Source organism: Lampris incognitus, chromosome 16 (genome assembly GCF_029633865.1).
Source record: "Lampris incognitus isolate fLamInc1 chromosome 16, fLamInc1.hap2, whole genome shotgun sequence".
Classification (NCBI taxonomy): Eukaryota; Metazoa; Chordata; class Actinopteri; order Lampriformes; family Lampridae; genus Lampris; species Lampris incognitus.
Window position 1 is genome coordinate 38,537,541 of NC_079226.1, and position 24,920 is coordinate 38,562,460.

The 24,920-nt window shown below is 50.4% G+C and overlaps 2 protein-coding genes across 2 annotated transcripts in view; both read right to left on the bottom strand.

The window, feature by feature from the left end:
- pcnx1 (pecanex 1) overlaps positions 1-17,378 on the bottom strand; it is a 56,414-nt gene extending 39,036 nt beyond the window's left edge. The window contains exons 1-7 of the mRNA XM_056296485.1: positions 17,226-17,378; positions 14,892-15,106; positions 12,690-12,795; positions 9,218-9,254; positions 7,739-7,807; positions 5,832-7,571; positions 1,705-1,844 (exon numbers count right to left, since the gene is read on the bottom strand). Coding sequence (XP_056152460.1) covers positions 1,705-1,844; positions 5,832-7,571; positions 7,739-7,807; positions 9,218-9,254; positions 12,690-12,795; positions 14,892-15,106; positions 17,226-17,378 — 2,460 coding nt within the window. The remainder of the gene's footprint in view (positions 1-1,704; positions 1,845-5,831; positions 7,572-7,738; positions 7,808-9,217; positions 9,255-12,689; positions 12,796-14,891; positions 15,107-17,225) is intronic.
- A 611-nt stretch (positions 17,379-17,989) lies between these two features.
- On the bottom strand, positions 17,990-24,031 carry med6 (mediator complex subunit 6). The gene is made up of 8 exons (XM_056296481.1): positions 23,988-24,031; positions 22,360-22,519; positions 22,010-22,101; positions 20,274-20,356; positions 19,610-19,718; positions 19,365-19,480; positions 19,210-19,237; positions 17,990-18,812 (listed from the first exon to the last, which is right to left on the bottom strand). The coding sequence occupies exons 1-8, from the start codon at positions 24,028-24,030 to the stop codon at positions 18,682-18,684; spliced, it is 762 nt and encodes a 253-aa protein (XP_056152456.1). The 5' UTR covers position 24,031; the 3' UTR covers positions 17,990-18,681.
- Between the last annotated feature and the right edge of the window lie 889 nt (positions 24,032-24,920).

The following is a 24,920-nucleotide window of genomic DNA, read 5'->3' on the forward strand; positions in this document are numbered from 1 at the left end:
AAAAGAGAGAGGAGGGCGCCGACGACTCCACGTGTATCGGAGGAGGCCCGTGGTATAGTCTGATCGGCGGACGGCGTGGAGCAGCCGACCGGGACGCCTCGGAGGAGTGGGGGTAACTGGTTGCTTGGCTTACTGCAAAATGGGGGGCCGGTCGTGTGTCGTCGCCTCACTGCGTTCGATGTAATGGTGGGCGCCCTCTGCTGGAGGAGACGGTCATGAACAGACTCGGGAGTGAAGCGATGCGAGGCATCTGGAGGTGGGGGTGGTGGCGCAGTTTGGCGGACCGAGGGAAAAGGAAGACATTTTGTTCATTTTTTCGGCTTGTTGACCCCGGGCGCCGACCGCAAGCTTGTTGTCTTCGCCGAAACTCTATCGAGGCTCAGAACGAGGAACGTGAGCTTGCCACGGTGGCTAGATCGGCAGAGAACGGACCAAAAACGGCAGAGGTACGGAGGGGCGTGTGAAAATCTGCTTAAGGCGTCGCTTTGGACGAATGTAAAAGCGGTTTAGTCGTCACATCACACGCAGTGTGAGTGTAGTAAAGGAGTGTGTAACCCTTCGCATCCCCTCGAAGAGGTTCGGCGCTTGCTCAGGAACACTTCGGCAGGGATGGAGAGGTTGCTTAGCGACCCAGGCCAGAGTATAAGAAGTACCCATTCATTTCGGAAGCACCCTGATCGCTGCACTAGCACCTCCTCTGGTCGGTCGGGGGCATCCGTTTGGGGGGGAGGGGGGGGGGCTGTGGGGAATAGCGTGATCCTCTCACGCGCTACCTCCCCCTGGTGAAACTCCTCCCTGTCAGGTGAAAAGAAGCGGCTGGCGACTCCACGTGTATGGGAGGAGGCGTGCGGTAGTCCGCAGCCCTCCCCGGATCGGCGGAGGGGGTGGAGCGGCAAGCGGGATGGCTTGGAGAGTGGGGTAATAGGCCAAATACAGTTGGGGAGAAAGAAGGGGGAGGGGGGGGGTAACAATAATGGTAGAATAACATTGAATAAAATGACACTGCCCTGGGAAAGGATCCCCCTGACCCTGCTTGAAAAGCTGGGGTTTAAATTGCCCCCTGAGCTCTGAGTAAATGCTGTGATGGGGTAGCTGGGGTGCTCCTGAGGTCGGCGAGGTGGGGTGGTGGTGGTGGTGGGGGCAGCTGCACTGACTTTTTTTTTCCTTTTTTTTTAAACAATCAATATCATCAAAATCTCTTCCCCCTCAGGACCGACCGGTCTCTGCCGAGGACGAAGCGCCGCCGTCCGGGAGAACGCCGCCTCTCCCCTGCATCCATCACATCAGCCAAGGAGATCAGACCCTGAAGCCTTATCTATAGGTCTGTGAGGTAACGAGCATTCAGAAGGGTTAGGAAATGTGGCAAAGAGGCGGAGAAAAAAAAAAAAAAAAGAGGACACGGGTGGAGAGGCGTCACATGCAGAACAGATACCCATGCTAGGACGAAAGAAGTCGTGCACATTTTTCCCCGTCATGCAAAGCAGAAGACGTACAACCGATGTCAAGACTAGGAAATAGGAAAGTTATGGTTGACTTGGGATTTGGGGGGGAGGGAGGGGGAGGGGGAGGAGGAGGAGGAGGAAAAAAAAAAAGTGGGGGCAGTGGCATGCCTGGCAACGTGCTCACACTAAGAGAAAACCAGAGCCTCCACCACCCGCCCCTCCCCTGAGCCCTTATTTCCCACTCCCCCGCCCCCCCCCCCACGCGTTGCGTACCTGAGGGGAGATCGATGAGGGAGGTGGGGGGCGTGGGGTTACTCCCCGCATTGTGCCGCCGCCGGACCGCCTGCCGACGGAACGTGCTACGCTCGCGGCGAAACGTGACGGTCTCCTCGCTCCCCTGGGCTGTCGTGGCGAGAGACATGATTGTCCGGTCAGCATGACTGCCCTTTTTTGCTTCTTCGAAATCAAAATGGCTGAGTTACACTTGGCAGATCCGTGGCAAAGCAGTACTTCTGTGAGGCTGGGGTTAACAAGCTACATTTTCTTAAAAACAACAACAACAACAACAACAACAACAACATTGTGAGGTTTCCAGCTTCAAACCCTCAGAACTATCAAGCAGAGTTAATCCACAATCAGACCTCTCCTGCTTGCTTCCTCTAACCGGATGACAGGATGATGAATCAATGCAGGAGTTCATCAACTGTGGTAATGGTACATATACTGTTAATTATGGAAAATGACATACAGAATCCTCTTCATCGCTGATGTTTAACGGTAAAGCTCGACGTGCTGGGGTTTTTTCTCTCGCATAACTGTGTAACAGATAACTGAAATGACCCGAGTAAGTTCCACAGGCAAGATGCCTGAGGAACTTGATAAACACCATCCATCCATTGTCCGAACCGCTTATCCTGCTCTCGGGGATGCTGGAGCCTATCCCGGCAGGCGGGGGGGCCACCCTGGACAGGCTGCCCGGGGCCCTCACAGGGCCCACACATTCACACCTAGGGACAATGTAGTACGGCCGAGTCACCTGACCTACGTCTCCTTGGACTGTGGGAGGAAACCGGAGCCCCCGCAGGAAACCCACGCAGGCACGGGGAGAACATGCAAACTCCACACAGAGGACGACCCGGGACGACCCCCCCCCCCAAGGTTGGACTACCCTGGGGCTCGAACCCGGGACCTTCTCGCTGTGAGGCGACTGCGCTAACCACAGCGCCACTTGCTGAACACCCGATTTATCAGTATTGTTAAACAACCACCACTTTCACCTTCAAGGAGAGTCGGGTCCTCCCATGCCTCCGAATGCCTCACTATGGACCAGACCGTGGCCAGGAGCTGGCCTGTTGCCGAGGCAACACATCAAAACAGGGAGGTCAAATGGAAATCTTGACGTTCACGCAACACCAGCGTCATTCATGAGCGACCGTCCTGATTGGCTGACGGTATGGCTGGCCCCGCCCCCCTCACTCGACAGAAACAGCGGCACGAAATCCAAGGCTGGTCGTTCCTGGCGTGACGTCAGCCCGAGAGCCAGCTCTGAATGGCTTGTTCAAATGGCGCCCAAAACGGAGATGTTATCTAAGCCCGGCGGAAAGCGTGAAAACGGCGCCCCGCGCTGACGCGTAATCCGGCCCAAGACTACGCAAGTCTACTTTCCACAACACCCCCCCGGGTGCACCGCGAGGAGCTCGGTGAGGACTCAAGTGGAACGGCGGTGCAGCACACGAACCGAAAAACAGGGGCTGGGTGAAAAGGAGAGATTTTAGCCTGCGAGTCGAAAGGACGTGAATGGAAGGAATGTCTATTAGACACCAGCGGATGACGCCAACGACAGAGCTGCCGTTTGTCTGGTCCTCGGCACAAAGCACACACTGTCCCATCATGCTTAGAGTGATCCACACAGGGAACACTGTGCCGGGGTCAGGGCACACGTTGCTCCATGGAAACTCACCATGGTTATGCCCAACAAGCAGGGCGGACAACATCGCTTACGCAGGCACACACACACACACACACACACACACACACAATGGCAAAAATGGAGGGAACCGACTGTTCTGGACACACCCAAAACCCCAGTCTGAAGTCTTACACAATACCGCTCCGACCCGATACGACTGAAACACATCCTGCTAACACAGCAGGCGTGACGTATGGCCTTCCACGTGCGTTATACAAGAAAAATATTTCCCCCGTGTCCAAGCAGGCGGTAAATATCCGCCATGATAATGATTTACCCCGCGTCCTGCCGAGGCCCTACTCACTCACCGCCCAGCAAACCCTTGAAGAAAGGAGCTTAGCAAGCTCCATCCTTTCTGAAAGCATTTCGGAAGGGACATCGCCAGGTTCCTCATGAGCGACGGTACGCATAAAATCAATCGTGTGTCTGAACCGGTCTTTAATGTGGATGCAGGGAAACTCAACCGCGGTCAAGTCCCGTCCTGCGTCACGGTAAAGAAGCCTTCTCGTCTACCAGATATGACGTGTAGCTTGTCACGTCTCAGCCTACTGACCGGAGGTGCCCAAAGTATCGATGGAACCCCACAAAACACTTAAAAGGGTCATGTGTAATATTTCCGCTTTCCCGCAGCACAGTATTACTAATCAACAGCAGCTGCCGGGTGGGTGGCGATTAAACAAAGTAAAGGATTTACGCCGCTCCCTGGATTAGAGGAGCCAGTCCGGCGCCTCCCAAAATCTTGGCTCGCCGCGCTAACTTAACTACGGAGTGACCGCAACTAACTGGAATTTCATTAAACCGCTCCAAAAATAGCGGATTTCCCGCTACCTATGATCGAGAGTTATCAGAAGAATTTTGATAATCCCCAAAAATACATGAATAAATAAAACGCGAGGGTTATAAAGGAGCAACTTCCTCTAGGTGGCAGTCTAAACAGGAAGTGTCGACGGCTTACCCGGCTTTATGAAAATAAAGACGGGGTTAGTGCGGAGTTAGTTTATATATAGACGGGGTTTAGGACTAGACCAAAATGGCGGCACGGCAAACCTTTTCCTTTCGGAAAGTGCAAGTTGGTATCGGTCGAATTCATCCGCCTAGGATGCCGCCCAGCCGCGGACTGATAACCCAAATGCTTTCATTAGGCAGAGCTTCTATCTCACATACTACTGGGCCTGTCAGCCAAATAATATTTGTCCACAGCTGAGACCGTATGATCGGGGACCTCTGGTGGTTGCAGCGATTCAAAACCTTTGGAAAACCCCTGTTTTATACCGCACTTGAGCGCCAACTCCTCAGCTGGTTTTTCGCCCAAGTCTGAGCACCGGAGAAGGGGGAGCTACGCCTGGCGGGGAGCTGCACCCTACTAAGTGTACTCTTCTAGGTTGTAGTTGCTATCTGACATGTCAGCGCCTTCCGTTTGTACTCTGACTCCAAGATAAAACGTAGCGTAGCCTCATCAGCGACGTTGCTTCAACACAGGACCACAAGAGAATAGGTCATTTTCCACCAGCGGAACTACCCGGACCTTCTAGGGGGCCGGCAGCTTTGCTCGTGTTTCCACTGGAGGAACTACCCCTGACCGGAACTCTTACTGGGACTTTTATGGGAACGCCTGTAGTCCCTGCCCTGGGGGTGGTTACTTCTGAGCGGCCCCGAAAACCTGCTGGGCGGGGTTCGACGCTGATTGGTCGAACGTCAGAAGCAACCAGCCTACTACTTCGGTGTTCAACAGGCGCCATTTTTATAAGCCAGCGACCGACCTGTGTGGTCGCAAGCGCCAACACTAGAGAATTTCGATCACGCAAAATGGAGAAATCAGCCAGAAAGCCAACAAATGCAGAAAACCTGCTCTGCCTCAACCGCCATCAGGACTCCCGTCTCCCGTCTGTACAACTGTCTTCTCCCGCCGTCCCCCCCCCCCCCCAGTCAGTATACATTAAAAAAACAAACAACACAACGCAGACACTGTTCAAGCGGTGTTGGGGCCGACAGACCGACGAATAGGGTCACATCTTTGGATGTGGGAACCACCGGGCTCACGACGTAAACTCACGAGCCCGGCGGTTCCTACGTCGCTATGGAAACACGACACTCGAGAGGGCCGACTACGAGGTAGTTCCACTTGTAGTTCGCGCCAGCCTGGGAGTTTGTGTAGTTCTTCCTACGGAAAATCGCCTAATGTAGTGCTCGCATCAAGTGGGGGGGGGGGGGGTGCCCCGGTAGCCGGATGGTTACGCCGCATGCCACGTAACCGCCAACATCCCTGGTTCGATTCCAGCCTTTGTTGCATGTCACACCCATCTCCACCTCCCCCTTTTTACCTGTCTGCCACTTCACTATCCTTTTCCAATAGAGGTGAAAATGCCAAAAAATAATCTTAAAAAAAAAAGAAAAAGAAAGGCTTTGTTAAGGGCACCTACCACGCAGGGAAGCCGGCGTTAGGTCCTGAGGCTCGGTGAAGGCCGCCTGGCTGGGCAAACTGTTCCTGGACCGGGTCACCGACTCCAGTTGGGAGGCCCTGCCCAAGAGCGACGCCGCATCCAGGACCTCCCCCTCTTTGGCTTCCAGATCCGACTTGGAGGTGGTGAGGGGGCGAGGCACGGCCGGGGTCCCCAGGCGGTTGGGGTCATTAAGGCAGGCAGCGGTGCCGCTGTCCAAACTCAGCACTCTGGCGTGGGTTTTGGCACTGCCGGTACTGGGTGTACGGCGTGACACGTGCCGCTTCACCCCCGGCCGCCCTGCTCCCTCCGATCTCGCTGGTGTCTTTGCGGCGGCGGCGGAGGAGGAGGCCGAGGCCGAGGTGGCGGAGGTGTGCTTGGCTTTCAGGGCGCAATAGAGTCCTTCCGGGGAGTGACAGGAGCGGGAGGTGGCGCTGGAAGAGCTGTCGGTGCTGAGGTGGTGGGCAGAGTGGAGGCTGGAGGCACGGCTGAGCTCGCTCTGGTCACTTGAGTCCTCCTCCCCGCCGCCGCAGCCGGCGGCGAAGACGGCGCTGCGAGGCTTGGCCATTCCCCGTAGTGCATAGTCCCGGTGTCGGCTGGCGTCGAAGCTGCTCGCCCGCTTCTTGCCTGTCCGCCGACGCCCGCTACGCCCAGCTGACGACGAGGACGTCCGCTGAAAAAGGCTGGCCGACTTCCTCTGAGCGTCGTCCCTCTCCCGCTCCCTGTCCTGCTCTCCAGGAGTGGAGCCACGGGCACCCGTCCCGGCGCCGCCGGATTCCTCCTGACAGCTGTGGGACTCCCCTAATTCCTGGACGGCCGAGGGCGGCGTGTCCGCGGGTCGCTTGGCGGTCAGTTCATTGGCGTGAGGGTTCTTGTTTGCCTCCCTGGACGGCGCGCTGCCGAGACCCCGCTGAGAGCCCACGCTGCCCAGACTGGACGTCCGGCCGTCGGCCCTGCCCCGTGCGTGCTCGTCCCCCGAGAGGGAGAGGAGGCTCTCCACGTGGGTGGAGCTGGTCTGCTCACTGTGGAAGCTGCTGACGGTGCTGTTGGTGTCGCGGTCTGTGCCGCTGCAGTAGCTCTCGGTGGAGCCGCTGCTGCGCGTGCTCAGGCTCCTCAGGCTATCGGCGCTGCGCTCCCCGCCCCGGGACCTCCCCCCTCCTCCGCCCCCAGACCGTCGCCTCCCTTCACCATCTGCCTGATACAGGCCCGAACTGCCTTCCCCCGCCTCCCGTGAGGCCGAGCGGGCTATCCTCTGCTGCGGCTCCTCATGTTTGTAGCCCTCTGTTCCGGAGGCGGTGGCTACAGCGCCGCCGTGCTGGTCGTGTCCCTCCGCCTCCTCGCTACGTCTGTCCCTGCACACCGCCCTGCGAGGTCGGGCTGTCTCCAGCTCGCGCACGGGGTCAAGGCCACCTCGCCTCTGGGGAGGGTACAGGCTAAAGTCCGGCAGGGAGGGGTCAGGGAACGCAGAACCGGCCGAGCTGGAGGTGCGAGGCAGGCCCCGAGAGCGGAGCTCCTTCCTGAAAGACTGCGACTGCGCAGGCACGTGAGGGGTCGCCTCTGTGTCGCAGGAGGACTGTGATTGGCTGAAGGGATTAGCAGCGGAGCAAAAGGCGTCGCCGGGCCCCCTGGACAGCTCCGGGGGGCCCAGGGAGGTTGAGGGCTGCATAGAGGCGAACGAGTCATTGGAAACCATGCAGTACATCTTTGGGTCTGACAGCAAGTCTGAAGAGAGAGACAGAGGGACACACCCACACCCACACATAGACAGGGAGAGAGAGAGAGAAAGCAAGAGAAAGAAGACAAAAAAAAGATTAAGAGGGGGTGTCTGATGGAAGACAAACACTGTGACTCTTCATAGCGTGTCTTCGTATTTTGCCGTGCGTTCTCACCGTGATCGTGGCGGCAGCTCTCAACAAGACTCAGGCTGATGTTGTCGGAGGTCTTCCCTACATGTCCTCCTGCAGAGACAGGGAGAAGGAGGTGACGCCAAGGCGGGCCTCGTCACCTATTAATTAATTTGCCTCCTCCCCCCCCCCCCCCGCCCCCACGGGAAATTTCAAAAATAACACAAATCAAGTCTCCGCCCCATCTCCAACCTACTGGATCTCCCGATACGCCTGACTTCCTGAGCAGGAGAGCCCAGTGTTTGTTAAGGCCAACCTTAAGTGGACTATTCCGTCGCTTACCAACACGGGGATCGCCAGTTCGAATCCCCGCGTTACCTCCGGCTTGGTCGGAACAGGGCGCCTGTTCGAGGGGGAACTGGGGAGAATGGCGTGATCCTCCCACGCGCCACGTCCCCCCGGGGAAACTCCTCACTGTCAGGTGAAAAGAAGCGGCTGGCGACTCCACATGTATGGGAGGAGGCATGTGGTCGTCTGCAGCCCTCCCCGGATCGGCAGAGGGGGTGGAGCAGCGACCGGGATCGGAGGAGCGGGGTAACTGGCCAAGTACAGTCGGGGAGGAAAAAAAAAGGGGCGTGGTTCTCATCCCTCAATTTTATGCTTGATTGTTTTCAATTGGCTGCTTTTTGTGCAGGAATGTGTAAAGGTGATTTTGAAACGTTTCACGGATGCTTGTCAACTCCTGCTGATGTACGCTGTGTGTTTTATTGTCGACTGAACTCGTGTTTTACTGCTTTGTTTACTGTATTTAATGTAAGGTGACCTTGATTGTCATGAAAAGCTTCTCTGAATAATACATTTTGTATTATTATCATTGTAATTATTACCAGACGAAGTGGCGGTACATTGTGGGGAGCTCGAGATGGACGGTCAGAAGTGAAAGTAGACCCTTAAGGGGGGGGGCGGGGCGGGGGGGGGGTTAAAAAAGCTAAACCCCAGCAGAGCCATTGTCCCATCAGATACTGCCAGCTAATTAGCATGGCACCGAGCAGACTCCCTGAATAATTTAAACAACGCCGGCGCTCTCGGCACCACAGACCTGCGGCTCCACGGCAAGTTCATTTATAGTCGTCTCTCCCTCTCTTTGTCTCGACAAAGGAAAATGAAATTAAAAAAAAAAAAAACTTGCAGAGAGTGGCTCTCGTGCCGAGGCTTCTCCCTACTCGGCAAGGGACCGACTCCGTCTACCGCCGCCCCCATCTCGGCGTGACCGAAGAGGTCGCCGTAACGCTGAGTCAGACGATCCCGCAGAAGTTGGCGACGCGAGAGCTTCTGCAAAATTACGGCGGCGAAAGGGCCGCGGAGATGCCGGGGGGGGGGAGTCAAATTGTAATATCCTTGTCAATTCTTATCGCTTAAAAATGGATGAGTCAGTGTGCCGAAGGGGGCCGAGACTGAGGACTCGGCGAAGGCTTCAAGCAACACGAGACGCACTACGTCACAGCAGCAGCGAGTCGTGCTTACCTTTGGCTGTCGTGGCGCCGCCGTGGCCGGATGCAGTCTGAGATCAGAGGAGAAACAGTGGTCAAGTCAACACATTTCATAGGGTGGGGGGGGGGGTGGGGGGGAATAAGCTACGGCTGTGCAGTTTTTCAACAGGGTTCGAGAGCTACAGGAAAATGGTCTTGTCAGTCTTCGTGGGCCGATTCCTCACCACGGGCGCCGCTCGACTCGCCGTCGCCGGGATTTCTCCTTTTATTTAAATCTCCTCGTTCCATCTTGTGTGCAAACAAAAACAAACCGTTACCGCCAGACGTAGACTGCTTGTAAATTATTCACCCGACGTCCCCGACCGCTCACTTCCCGCCTTATCTACACGCCACCCACCCATCCCCCCCCCCTACAGTCATACGCCTCCCTCCCACCGTACTACCCTCCGCCCTCCCATCCACTCAGACCTCTCCAGAGAGGACGTTTATCTCATCCTCCTTCTTCAGAGCGGGCTGCATAGCGGCTCAGTGAAGCGCATCACCTGACTGGCAACAAAGATGCGCGCAAGCAAAGACCCGCAACAAAGTAGCCGCGGGGATTCCGGGGTGTAAAATACATCGCGGAGGAAAACGTGTGAATGAAACTGAACCTCACGAGGGCTCCGCTGACAGCAAACTCAGTGAGCATCTCGCCTAATGAAAACAGCCCCTGACACCACATCAGCTCACACACGGGTGGAGGAACTCTGAAATGAAAAACTACGCCGTGTATTTTGTTTGTATTCTGCATCGCTGGGTCCGTCATTCGTTTTCTATGGGAGTCAGTGGTGGCAAGCCAGCCGTCTCGCTGGCAGCACGATGCCAGCTAACGAGTTAACCTGATTAAAAAAATTAGGTTAGGGCGTCCGGGCGGCGTGGCGGTCTATTCCGTTGCCTACCGGCACGGGGATCGCCGGTTCGAATCCCTGTGTTACCTCCGGCTTGGCCGGTCGTCCCTACAGACACAATTGGCCGCGTCTGCGGGTGGGAGGCCGGTTGTGGGAACGATGTGGGGTGAGCGTTGTGGTGCAAAATGGCTGCTGTGCATCACCCGGGTGGTGCTACACATCGGTGGTGGTTGAAGTGAGTTACCCCCGTCAATATGACGCGCTTTGGGTGTCTAGAAAAGTGCTATATAAATGTAATGGTTATTATTATTATGTGTGCCCTGGTTGCTGCGCTAGCGCCTCTTCTGGTCGGTCAGGGCGCCTGTTCGGGCGGGGGGGGGGGGCTGGGGGGAATAGCGTGATCCTCCCACATGCTATATCCCCCTGGCGAAACTCCTCACTGTCAGGTGAAAGGACGCGGCTGGCGACTCCACATGTATCGGATGAGGCATGTGGTAGTCTGCAGCCCTCCAACCGGATCTGCAGAGGGGGTGGCGAGCCGGGTGATTGGCCAGGTACAATTGGGGGAGAAAAAGGGGGAGAAAAAAAAAAATGAGGTTAATTTTTTGCAAATGATCAATGATGCACTGAAGCAGCAACCAGTTTACAGACAGAGGGACTTTTTCTTGCTGCAGCACATCCACCACAAACATGATAGGCTATTGGGCGTAATCAAACGTGATGTCAGAAACAACTCTTTAACGAGCCACGCTCCCCCGGCGACGACAACCGCTACACGCCCGGCAGCACGCGGCTAGCTTGCGGAACGACCGCTGACGGTCATGATGCTTTTAGCTTGAGTGCGGCCTTACAGTAAGCAAAGTCAAGTGTTTGGCTGGCCTGCTTGTTACTGGTTCTGTTGTGTTGCTATAGTGTTTTTCCAAGTCCCTGAAATGCAAGATGGAGACAGCGTTTGATCCAACTCATTAGACAGGATTATCAAGGCTCGGCGTTCTCGGTTTTTTTTTTACCAATTTTCACTGAAAAATACCCAGATTTTGTTTCCGCGGATCCCAAAAGTTGTTCCTGCTCGTGTGAGGTCGTGTAACAGTGCCCTCTTGTGGTGAAATTCGGCATGCTGGACGGCTTTGAAAAATAAAAACTGAAAACGCGGAGCCTTGAGGATTATCTACCACAGAACTGTCATTTCTGTAAGACGTCTGTGCGGACAGCAAAACCAAATCAGCAGTTTAGAGCTTCAGTAGATGTTTCCCTTTCAAAGCCCATTCAGAACTCACAGAAGAAGCACAACTACCCCCTCCTCCAACAGGTACGCACAAAACTCAAAAGGAACATCTTGATTTAGTTAATTGGCTCTCTACCAGTAACACAAAATCACCCCGTACAGGACTGACACACTATGTGCAGGACAGAATGTCCACAAGACCTCAGCAAAACATCGGCACAGTGCCACGCTATGTTCAAAGCTGAAGCATGTCTCCACTGTAGCAGCACTACACACACACACACACACACGCACCCGGAAGTGCAGTAATACAGGGGTCCCCAACCACCGGGTCACGGACCGGCACCGGGCCGCAAAGCATTTGCTACCGGGCCAACGATAAACAATCTTCGAATAAAAGCCCGGTCCAGCTGGACCATGTAACGTGAGAGGGCTTTTACTTTGAAACGGATACCTGACGTATGTACAATGATGTAATTTTATCACTCATTCACGTGGCATTCGGCAGACCGATGGTAGCTAACTTCATAACTCCAAGACGCACTCAGTCAGCTCGCTACTAGCAGCTAGCTCGCTACTAGCAGCTAGCTAGCTACCACGAGTACTGGTAAAAAAAACAGACGTCGCTTGAGAGTTTCTTCGGAAGAGGTGGGGGAGACAAGCGGTCTAATGACGACGATAACGCAGAGACAGCAGAAGCTGAGCAGCTAGCTACTAGCAGCTAGCTAGCTACCACGAGTACTGGTAAAAAAAACAGACGTCGTTTGAGAGTTTCTTCGGAAGAGGTGGGGGAGCCAAGCGGTCTAATGACGGCGATAACGCAGAGACAGCAGAAGCTGTGCTAGCTAGCTACCACGAGTACTGGTCAAAAAAACAGACGTCGTTTGAGAGCTTCTTCGGAAGAGGTGGGGGAGACAAGCGGTCTAATGACGGCGATAACGCAGAGACAGCAGAAGCTGAGCAGCTAGCTAGCTACTAGCAGCTAGCTAGCTACCACGAGTACTGGTAAAAAAAAAACAGACGTCGTTTGAGAGTTTCTTCGGAAGAGGTGGGGGAGACAAGCGGTCTAATGACGACGATAAAGCAGAGACAGCAGAAGCTGAACTTCCTTCAACGGGAAATATGACGAGTCGCGCCTAAAACACGGCTTTCTTGCGACTGGTGACTCGCATGCCGTGTGCGATATGTGGAGACAAGCTGTCCAACGAGGCAACGAAGCCCCCAAAACTGCTTCGGCACCTTACTTTAAATGTGATGCTACTGACTTATAAGCCTAACCTATAGTCGGGTCGTCATCAACCCACTGCCGCCCCGGCCCCGGTCCGCCAGAATATGAAACCCTTGCTGTGCAAGAAAGTTTGGGAGACCCCTTTCAGGAATAGACTCCTGCTTACCTGGTGGTGAGACTCTGTCCCAGTGTAAGAGTTCCTGGAGCTGCAGTCAACAGGCGGAGTCACCTCCCGGATGAAATCTGCCATCTCGATACCCCCTCCAGGATCCCTGTACGTGCACACACACACAGATATTTGAAATATTTAGCACATGAACAATGACCCGTGTGCTAGCTTGTGCAGATGAGCCGCACACAGACCCATTCATTTTCTCCAGACCATGTACACGGTCAGTTCCACGTCGCTTCCCCTCATGTCTCGTCTTGTTACCGTGCGTTTAGGGAAAACAAAGTCCTCAACTTGCTACGTGATTAAACTACATAACGACAATAACATACTTTGATTTACGAGCTAAGGGCGTGTGCGTGTGTGTGTGTTAGAAAACGATAAAGAGGTCATAAAGTGGAGTAAAATGATCTATACAGACTTCATGCGAGTTATATTTAGCCCAGCGGTGCTTGTTCTAACCAGCTGGTATGTCGAAACAAACAGCTTGGCAGGGATTGCCCGAGAATCGGTTCCATGTGGCAAAAAAATACGAACAGTGGAATCACATAACCAACAGTCAAAGCAAATCAAACCAAAGTAGACCTCACAGCAGATATGCAACTGGATACGGCTTTACAGAGGGAGGAGAGAATGTGTTGGACACAGGGGCAAACAAAAAAAACACAACATTCTTCTACATTAATTTCTGACCATTCCCCTTCCCCCTAATATGCCAAATCCCCCGCCTCGCTACCTTCTAGCACCAGCACCGCTCTTGCTGTGATCGCCGCTGAGTGTTGACGCCCCTTCTCACGCCGGGTCAGGCCTTATTGTCTTCTCTGTTGTATCCCTGCTTTCTAATGTGTCCTACAACCCCCCCCCCATTGCTCTTTATGGACCAAACTAACAGATAAAAGCTTCAGTACGAGTCAACCTGGCCGCTTCTGCCGTGCCGTGAACTCCGACAACCTGGAAAGCCGCTCCAGATGTGCGGGCAACGGTTGGCCCTGTGGTCGGGGCCACTCATTCCTCCTCGTTGGCTTTTCTTTTCCCCTTCTCTCAGCGTCGCGCTAAGCGCTCCCTCTGGAATGTGAAAATTAGTCACTTCTCCAGGGCCTGGGCAGTAAAAAGTCTGGGATCTGAATAAGGCTTTCATTTCAGCGAGACCGGGACGAGGTCTGCTTGTAAAAAAAAAAAGAAAGAAAGAAAGAAAAAGAAAAAAGACATTGGACCTGGTCATGGTGGAGGTTCAACTAGCTCAAACTAGTACCATGTGGTCTCAGAGCTAACGGCACGTCCTGGGTTTGAATCCGGCTCTCAGCCCCTCGCTCTTTCCTGTCCCTCTACACTACAGTATCTAATGAAACAGAAAATGCCCACAAAAAAAAAAAATTCTTGGGGGGGGGGGGGAACCAGGCCTGTCATCATGACTAACCTTGACTGCATCACCCGGAAGCCCCTAAGGAGCGATATCGACTTTCTGCTGCAGCGGGCTCCTATCTTTCCACATGTCGCCGCCGCAAAGGGCAAACCTTCAACCTAGCCCCCGACAAGACGAGTCCAGATTAGATCATCTTTAAATGACTCGACTCACGCTGACGGAATCTACGAAGAGACGCCATCCGAGACGTGGCCGGGCGACTGAGCGGGAAGAAGGAGGTCATCCGCCCAATGCGCGATATACGGCACCGCTTCACAACAAGGCAGACTTTACAAAGGGTCTACAGATGGTTACTTTTTAAATGGGTAATAACTCTTTAATAAACGTGTTGTAAATCAGTAGTAAGTAGTTATAACGCATGAATAAACAGACTTGCCGGGTTGCCAGGTTGGGAGCCTACATTTTTTGGTAATATGAGAGCATCTCCACATACATTCTCTCGGGAAAACGTGAAACCAGCCAGCCAGAGGTAACAAGGGGATTTGAACAGGCGATCCCCGTGTTGGTGGGCAACAGAATAGACCACCGCACTACCTGGACACCCATAACAGGCTTTTTTAACGCATTATAAGGTTTATACGACGATAAGAAATGGGTAATTAACCCTTAATAAAGGAATTATAACGTATGGACCCTTTCTAAAGTATGCCTTACGGTACTACTACATTCTGCCTCGTCCTCTCTGGACCTCCTTTGGTCGGCTGCCGCGTATCTCTGTCACGTTATCTATCGCTCTGACTGTCACATCCACGGTCAGGCCGGTCATGTGACCTCACCCGGGGCCATTGCTGTCCTGCCTGCGGGTGACGCCGCTGTGGGTGGGCCCCTCCGCGACGCCTCTGCTGCTCTCGGCCGTCTTGGCACGGCGCTCCACCACCTCCCCCTCATCCAGGGCATGGTGGAGGCGGTAGTTCACCATCTTCAGCAGGAGAAACATGGCGGCGATCACGCCACAGTAGATTCCCACGATCACCATGGTTGGTGGCAGGGCCTGATATCAGAAAAACAAACAAACAAACAATCAGGAATGCATGTTTAAACACTTGGATCAGCACCGCTCAGCATCTCTTGATAGATTCTCTGCACCGTTGCACTTCATCGCCTCTTATTTCGCCCGTGTAAGTCAATCGTTGCGTATACATCTGACGATAGTTGTGTTGTAGCGTTGTCGTTCTATGTTAAGTACACCGAGAGAGCCACGAAGCCGGAGTCCGATTCCACGTCTTGCAAACCTACATGGCCAATAAACACGAGTCTGACTCTGATTAGATCCGATTTTGGCGCTTTGGGGTGAGGACATCACGAAGACCAACAACGGCGGGGCGGTGGTGGGCTTCAGTGTGTGTTCCTCAAGTGCACTATTTGGCAAACAAAGCGGCTGCTGTTGGCACACAATGGCTGTGTTTAAAGGAATGAATGAGTGAGATGTCTGGTCAGCCAGCAGCGAGGCCAGCCCGGCGAACATACACATACCCCCAAGGAAGGAGCCTAGGATTAAAATGGATCACAACGAGGCCTTGCTGGCCGGGCTCAAGTGCATAAACCCCAAGCCCATTTGAGAGACGCGACTTGCTGTTCTGCACAGTTCTGGTCTGTAAAGCACTAAGTGGCACCACTTGGGGAAGTCCTTCCTCTAACCAAGTCAAGGTTCATCTGTCAAACTTGCAACGTTTACTCAGGACGGGCTGAGATGTTCCGCAGGGTGGAGGGTCTTCATAAAGGACCCCGAGACCCCCCCCTCCTCCCCCTCTGCCTTTATCAGCTGTTTATCTGCTCTGACAGCGGCTCCACTCCAACCTGTGGCTCAATATAAACCCCGGAGATGACAGATGAGCTTCAGCTTCGGCTCCAGGAATAGACGGAAAGGAAACCACTAACCGAGATCTCGGCGTGGGCTTCTTAATAAGGAAGTCCGCGCGACCGTTTAGGAAGGAGGTGATGTCTCAATAAACGGTTTTTAAAAAAACACCCTGTGGGGGGGGGGCGAGGGGGAGGGGAGGGGGGGTTCGTCAGACGACGTCTTTAACACAAACACACAGTTTTTATTGTCAGCCACCAGCCTGCGGACGTGTAAGCAACGTCGGTCGTTTCTGGGCGGATGAACGGCGAGGCTGTAAGTCGCTACCGTTGGGGGGGGGGCAAAGTAAAAAAAACAAAACAAAAACAAAAACAGTTTTATTCCTTTAAAAGAGAAAAAAAAGAAGGGGACCCTGAATAGCGACGGACCCTTTGCGCAAAACAAATGGGTCAAGGCACATGCAAGTGCCCCGCGCTCGATACTATGTAACACCCTTGTTACATAAAACTGTTAACGTGGTATATAAAGGAGCCAGCGGTTAAAACTGATGATAATACAAATCAGTAGTGACGGGGGTGGGGGTGGGTGGGTGGGGGAGGCTAGATATGGGGGGGAAGGGAAGACGGAGTGCCCTCCAAACAACGCCAGTTCCATCGGTCCGCGGTGTAACGACTTGCTATACAAACTGGCTTTTATCGCGAGGACGACGCTGAAATACGGTCTATTTAATCCAAACAGCGCCCACCACCACCACCACCACCACCCCCACCCACCCCGGATCCCATCTGGTGCACTTGTAGGAGAGAAAACCCATCGCTCCAGTCCGGTCACCTCAGCATTGCGGGCTAACGGGGACGATGAGAAGCCTCGCAGCGTTTCGCGTTGAGGACTGAGAACGACACATTGTATCCCTTCCGAGAGAACAGCCAGGCGCGCGCCTCGGTGGTCGGGATACAATGTGTCGAGGACTGAGAACGACACATTGTATCCCTTCCGAGAGAACAGCCAGGCGCGCGCCTCGGTGGTCGGATACAATGTGTCGTTCTCAGTCCTCAAGAAACGTTGAGGACTGAGAACGACACATTGTATCCCTTCCGAGAGAACAGCCAGGCGCGCGCCTCGGTGGTCGGGATACGTTGAGGACTGAGAACGACACATTGTATCCCTTCCAAGAGAACAGCCAAGGCGCGCGCCGACCACCGAGGCGCGCGGTCCCACCGGACTTCGCCCCGGCTCGGGGGTTAGCGTCGTCATCGGCGCTCGCGGGTCGTGGTGGTGGGGGTGGGGGTGGGGAGAGAGCGAGAACACTCACCATGTACAGCGTGAAGGGGAAGCATAGCAGGAAGAGCCAGATGTAGAGATGCAGAGCGTTGACGAACGTGTTCTGGTGGGGGTCGTAATACCACCCGCCCGTGATCGAAGCCCAGACCCCCTGTCTCAGGATCTGGAGCGTTTGCGACCCCATATCCTGTATCCTCCCCCCCCCCACTTCGAGTCTCAAACCCCCCCCAAGAGTCGACGAAATAAAACGGGGTTGACAACGACGGCTTAGTCGTCGCTCGGCGCGGCGAGCGGTTTTCCGTTGTCAGACGTCGGCCCGAAAAGCCCCGCCGCAGCCATCTTCTCTCCAGCCCAAGCCAGCCAAGCCAAGCCCCGGGGGCACTGTTCAGTCCTCCACGGAGGAGCCCGCTATCCCACCACGCCCCGCGAGAGACTTCTTCTTCGTGTGTCGGCTGTCCAACCTACTGTTTACACGCCCCTGTTCTTCTTCCTCCATCTCGTCTTGGTGGTTTGCCGAGGAAGCCTCGTAACTACGCACACTCGAAGCGCGCTGTATCACGCGGGGGGAGAGAGGGAGAGCGCGCGCGCAGCCGCCTTACCCGGGTCTCCGCTTTAGCGGCGCTCGTTTATTGAGCGCAAACGCGGCTCGACGGCGACCCCTGGCGGCGGCGGCGGCGCGTCGCCGACTTCCGCTTCGCCTCGACGAAAGGCGACACGGCTCAAGACGATGAATACGTGACTGTGTCGCGAGCTGGCGCGTATCGCGCGTCATGCAAACCACTTCGCGTGCACTTTAGATGAGATTTTATTCAAAAATACGGGAGGGGGGGGGGGACAATCATCAGAATTGCAAAAGCACATTCCGAATGTCAGACAAATCTGTATAACAAATACTGAATTTAACTACAAAAACAAGAGGAAATCTCCTGTAAAAAAAAAACCCAAAAAAAACCCACGTGTTTCTTACACAAGAACAACAGGTCTGTTAATAGTCCATAAATATTTTAGGGTTATGTGGTAAGTTACACAACGAAATACAGCCGAACAGCTTCTTGATATTGCAAGTCTGCTTAATGACACATCTTAGGTTACTACCTCATGGTGACGTGATCTGGAAGCTGGAGCTGACGTCAGCTTATCAGCAAATAACTCCTTCACAACATCATAAACTCCAAGGGCTCTCTACACCAAGACTTGAAATATGCACAGACATCAAGTAGTTAATCCTTAATAGCTACTTGAAAAACGTGTTACCAAGAGTATCAAGCACACAAGTCCAAGTGTTTCATTGGAAAAGTAGCTCTGGCTGGGAAACAGGCAGCTGATGGGCGATTTGTTTTAAGCATCCTGCAGACCATATCCGAAGAGCAACAGTCGACGGCTCTCTTAAAGTCTGGACGAGGGGACAGAAATACTCATCTTCCCCAACTGTTACATGCAGCAGAGTTTAATGACCGTTTCTTCCCGAACTGTGTTGAGAGGGTACGTCACTGTAGCCTCGCCCGTTTCTCAGGGGGCGCTTTGCTCGGGGGTGCCGGGGCCGAGGACTTGGTGGCGGGCTCCCTCTCTTCCTGTTTCACCGTTTCTGTGGGAGGTTCAGGCTCCTTCTTTACCTCAACTGCAATGGAAGAAAACGCAGTCAAGGGTGGAACGTGCACTTGAGTCTTACCCAGCTTCACCCATACATACAAAATATGCTACTAATAAAAGCTGATTGGCTGATTGAGACTTATGGATTTTAGCAACAGCCTGGCAGCAATATTTGCCCTCCATTTTCACAATACCTTGACTAAAATCCACTTACAGTTATCTCTGCTACTGAGGGCAATTTTGTTTTACAGGAATCAATAGCTGCAGGCTTGTTAGTATAATTCCTATCCCAGGACACAGAATAAGTCTGCTTCACTATCGAGAGAAAGAAATAAGCAGCGATGACCGCTGAATGAAACAGGTTAGAAATTAATTATTTTAAGTAAGGACTTTAATTTGGGATCAAACTACTTCCAAGATTGTACCTGGAATAGGTTTCTCGCCAGGCTTGGGCTGAAATAGAAAAGGAAAAAAAATATGTCAGAAAATCAGATGACATTAAGGTTATTTGGGTGGAAATCATAGGAAAACCTCAGCAATATCCAATTTAAATACCTTTATCCATCATCATAACACACACCTGATAAAAGGTTGGGGGAAACTTTGACCTGAGGTCCAACAGAAGTGTGTCAACACGCTGCCTCTGAAATAGTGAACTGGGCTCCTCCTTCTTCTTAGACTTTGGCTTAGTTTTTTCTGTTAAAAGCAAATGAGAAGGGCTTAATTTTTTTAACTGTGAATGACAGCAAGCCAGTTACCGGTATTGTCTAATGATGTAATACCTTACTAGAGCCAAAGAACTTGTGACTCAGTCCAAAAACAAACCTCTTTCTTCCTGGTCTTTGAAGTGCCACCAGTATCCCTTGGACGGGTGGTAGCGACAATAGGACATGGCCTCATCAAACGCTGACTGGATTCCATGGACAGCAGAAAGCTGAACGAGAGGGAGATTCACATCCATCAAAACACAACCAATCAACAAGTCAACACACACTGTCAATGGAAAGTCAGTGCTTAAAAGATCTCCCTATTTTTGCCTAACCCGTGTTCCTACTATACATTGTAATTTCTAAACAACAGCAAAAAAAATAAACATTGTAGAACACCCTAAGTTGAGAACACAAACATGGCACTGCAATTAAGGTAGTCAATGAGGTCACTCAAAAATCAGATTCAGATAGCATGAATGTAAGTCTGGATTTAGTTAAATCAGGGGTTTGTACACAGGTCGACAAGGTTTTATAGTAAAAGCTTATTGTATATGGTCATGTATTATAATAATTTTAAGAGAAGTACAATATAATTTGTATCACATCAGATGCAAACACAGTACATGTGTACACACATCTCAGTAAAATGAATGATGGGAGTATATGATTGACGGGTTTTAAGACACACTGATGTATGCAATAGCAGGATAACTGATTTTGAGGACATGTGTAACATTCATCCCTACAATGTCGCAATGGGTCATAGAGTAAAGCCTCACCACTCTGGAGCCAATAACTGTTCCCAAGTCAGGAGCTTGATACACCACTCCTGCTATGATGTAGTAGTCAGCTAAGGGTATCACTGGTATGTTGAGAGACATAATTGGGAAAAGGTATACATAGAGGTGATTGAGAGAAATTAGAGCCAGGAAAAACCACTTAAGACAGAATCGCTTTAAAAATCTGTTGCATAAATCTGGGAGAATCACATAACGCAAGGAACACAACCCTAATAATCCTCTTTTAACACATTTGTGCACCTAATACATGCTAGTTTGTTCATCTGTCTAGTTAGGCTAACTTATATCCTTCGGCACTAATATGACAGTTTAATTCCCAGATTGTTGGGAACGAAGTATTTTTGTACTTAGTCAAGTCATTCTTTCTAACTTTTACATTTATTATTTATGAAATCTATTTTTGTAACCGTTCAAATTCAGGTTCATTTGAGAATAGCTGAATCTTTATGAGACAATCAAATTTGAGCAGAAAAATATTGGTTAGAATATACTAACTGATCTACATACTAAAATGCCGTACAGGGTGTCACATATTGTCCAAATATGGTATTACCACAGCCCTTAAAGGTCAAATTGTGCTGAACCCTTGTGAGTCCTTTTGTTGTCGAGGCCCAACCATCAAGAACCACCGAGGAAAGACGTCACACAACTTTGGTCTGCTTTTGCTCAATACAGACAACCTTTTTATCTTTCTCTTTCTGTGCTACCGATATTAATGGCATTCACCTCAAAGTTGCAATACTGATTCTGACAATACTCTGCATTGAGCATGATTGGTAACTGGACACATAATTAAACTCACAAAAGGTGATTTAAGTCTATTCTTAATTTGTTATTTTGAAGGACTTTCCACTTTCTGGCTGCATTAAGCCAGTGGTGATAGATGTGATGGAGAGGGCTGAGAGAACATGCAAGAAAAGTCTGATTCAGATGCAGTGACATAATGACTGCGTGGTATGTTTGCCTTGGTGCACTGAGTGGCACAGTTACTTGAAGCGGTACCAAAATCTGATTTTGATTTGATCAGCCACATAGGACTGCACATACGAGGATTTTTTTTTCTTGAGGAGTTGCTCACATTGATCACCTTAAACACATTTTAAACACACAATTATCAGAATCTGGATCAGAATCTGTTTCATTTGTCAGGCAAATTTGTATGTACTGGGAATTGACCAGTGTTCACATGGGAAATTTAGACATTACACACAATTATAAAACTGGACACTAAGGGAGAGCTCAAAATCATCATTAAAAACTACACTGTTAAGACCCGTCTCTGCTGTAGCCTGCCTCACCACTGGTTTAACTGTCTTAGCTGCACCAAACTATTTTATGCGCTGTTTTATCTTGTTCATTCTTAACCATCACAACCAGTTGTACAATGCTTTTATGTTATTTGTATGACATTTGATGTTGGTTATTGGTGCTGCCATTCCTCAGCCAGGTCTCCCTCAAAAAGCAGATCTTCATCAACAGGTGATTTTCTTGTCAAATAAAAAAACTAAATGAGGATAATATAGATGCATATAAAATAAGTTTAAAGGCTCTTGATACTAAACTTACAGAAGTGTAAAACTTCTGAATTAGAACACGTAAGGCACAAGTTGACAAGAAAATTAATAAAATCAACAGGCCACCATTGACTCATTAATCTGCTATACAGTTACCATTTACACTTATTCATTTAGCAGATGCTTTTGTCTACAAGTTACCTTGTGAAGGTGACTGCCTCTGTTGCTTACGGATTATGTATAGAATTGGCTCCTGAGCATGAAGAAGAATATATTCAACTCCAATCATCTGGCTGAAAAGAGAAGAAACGACAAGTTTGCTTGTGGTTTATACATGTGACACTAAGCAAATAAATACTAACTGTTGTATTTGGTTATTTAATTTCAGTTCAATGCCCCCATGTTGATTTAACTTTGACGATGTCCTGTCTTCCTTTGAACCATTACAGTTCCTCCTATCAAATGTATTCTGTATGTTTAATATGTGATGTGACATTTTCATGTATGTGCATGATAAACTTAGCTGCAACTCGCTCGAATGCTGAACTTACTTCAGGTGCTCCAGTGTGAGACGCTGCATCTTTACCACTTCGTTATTGCAGGTTCGGTCATAGAATGGGTTGCTTCGCTCGGAAAAATAGTCCAGCACATTGCCATGGTTCAATATCGGCACCCATCCGCTATCGACCCAGGATATTCCCAGGAGGTTGTCTGGAATTACAAAGTTCAGGACACACTGAGTCATCAAAATTAATCAAAATCAAATCAAATCAATTGTATTTGTGTAGCCCAATATCACAAATTACAAATCTGCCTCAGTGGGCTTAACAGCAACACAACATCCTGTCCTTAGACCCTCTCATCGGATAAGGAACAACTCCTTAAAAAACCCCGGTAACACTTTAGTATGGGGAACATAGTCACCATTAATTAGGTGCTTATTAGCATGCAAATTAGCAACATATTGGCTCTTAATTGGTAATTATTACGTACTCATTAATGCCTTATTCTGCATGGCCTTATTATACAACCAGTAAGCCATTAACTATGAGTTTTCCCTCTATAACCTCAGAATTATTGCTTATTAGTAGCACCATCTCAATATGCTTTGCTTAGTATGGCCTTTATAAGGTGGTAGTACCACAAGAAGAGTTATTCTCCCTTACTAACACTTAATGAATATGGTCTGTTCTTACATAACAAAACACAAAACTACAAGTGTTCATAGTGTTAAATTACTCTAAATTAAGTTTTTGTTACATAGAATATGTTCCCCATACTAAAGTGACATCTTGATCATTACTAATTCACTGGTAATTACGTTTTTTTACTTAGAATATGTTCCCCATACTAAAGTGTTACCAAAACCCCTTTAACAGGGATAAAAAAAAATAGGAAGAAACCTCAGGGAGGGCAACAGAGGAGGGATCTCTCTCCCTAATTAATAATTAGAGCAACGAGTGTGTTGGGTTCCAGTGGACTGTAGGAAAAGAGTGAGTTATCAGCCCCCCCCCCACCCCCCGATTGCCTCAGTAAATCAGGTGCAGTGGTGTCAACATGCCCTCTCCTCGCCCTTTCGGGCAGCTGATTTCAAAATCAACTGCAAGTTATTTATCAGTGACCAATGAGGAACTTGGCATTGGCAGCTCCAGTGTATGCTTTGTGACCCTCCCCCCTACTGACCCCCGCCGGCAACAATCAACAACAGCAAAACACGTGCACGCGCGCGCGCGCGCACGCACGTAAGAGCATAGTAACGGGTAATTCACTAGTGAAGTAAGAAGTAACCCAACTTCCCCCCAGTTCATCCGACACGTCTACGTCTGATCTGATCGAAAGTGGGCTTGTGTCGTGCTCTTTAGCAAACTAGCTGACCAACGTACTTTTACTTGACACCGAGGTTTGAACAAAACTATACTGATATGAAATAGTTCATGTCAGTATAGTTTATAGTATCCGGAACAAAGCCGAGCAGCAAGTAGACCTAGCCGACGGGAGACACTCGTACGCGCGCCCCGAGTGCTTAGCAGCTCTTTACTCATCTTATTTAATCACGTAATGTTCAAAAAAATACGTATACACTCCTTGGGTCATTTAACAGCTACAGAAATACGCAAGCGCGTTCAACTAGCAAGCTATAAAAAAAGAAAGAAAAGAAAAGACCATTCCTCTTCGCTACCTCTCAAATCCACCGACGCCATGACGTAAACAGGTTGTCGCATACAGATTGCGTCACGTCGCAATTCGGTGACGCCGTTAACCGGAACTGCGGGCGTTACTACGAAACCCGCCGCTTTTCCGGGCCCTCTGTCTCTGATTGGCCAGTACTCGTACCCGTTTTCCGCGAACTCTGCCTCCGGTTGGCTAGTACTCGTCGCCTCCGTTGGTTAGGTTGGCTAAGGTTAGGGTTAGGGTGGGGTTAGGGATAGGGTTAGCCAATCAGAGATAGAGTAGGGGCGGGTCTTCCTAGTCTTGCCCAGAAAAGCAGTGGGATCCATAATAACGCAGGGGGTTTTTTTTCGCCCCCCTTCTTTATAGGACATGTTCATATACGGAGGTACAAACAGACACATAGACAATAGAAAAATAAAATAAATAAAAGACAAAAAATGATGACATTTTACAATGCCAGAATTTGTGTTATAGGCAGCATATTATATTCACTTAAAACTTAAAGGTCTCAATAGCTATTTTTTGTTGTTTTTGTTTTTAACATTGGATGAAATGGTGCTATATTGTTTAAATTCCTTACAGTGCAGGAAATTCGGCTTGGTTATTGAACGAGAAAGTTTTTCCATTCAAACGATAAATGTACAACAACAAGGCAAACATTACAATTGAAAACTTTTCATCCTCTAGAAAACAATGAGCAGACACCACAAGAGATGTAAAACATGTACACAAACCATACAAAAAAGGCATAAAATAAACCAATTAAGCAGAATAAAACATAGAATAGCCATAAATAAATCAATTAAGCTGAACAAATGTAAAATAACAACAAAATAACTACATTGTAAATAAGGATTGACTAAACGATTGTTAGTTTTTAAGATATCACGTTGGTCAGATTATTTGCACATTTTGATCACATTTTGATTTCATTAATTTG

Excerpts from the sequence above, each read along its gene's own strand:
- med6 (XM_056296481.1), bottom strand. The coding sequence starts at position 24,030 with ATGCGACAACCTGTTTACGTCATGGCGTCGGTGGATTTGAGAG. Across the intron at positions 22,102-22,359 it reads CTCACACTGGAGCACCTGAA|CCAGATGATTGGAGTTGAAT; the intron begins GTAAGTTCAGCA and ends TTCTCTTTTCAG. Across the intron at positions 19,481-19,609 it reads CAAAGACCAGGAAGAAAGAG|AAAAAACTAAGCCAAAGTCT; the intron begins GTTTGTTTTTGG and ends TGCTTTTAACAG.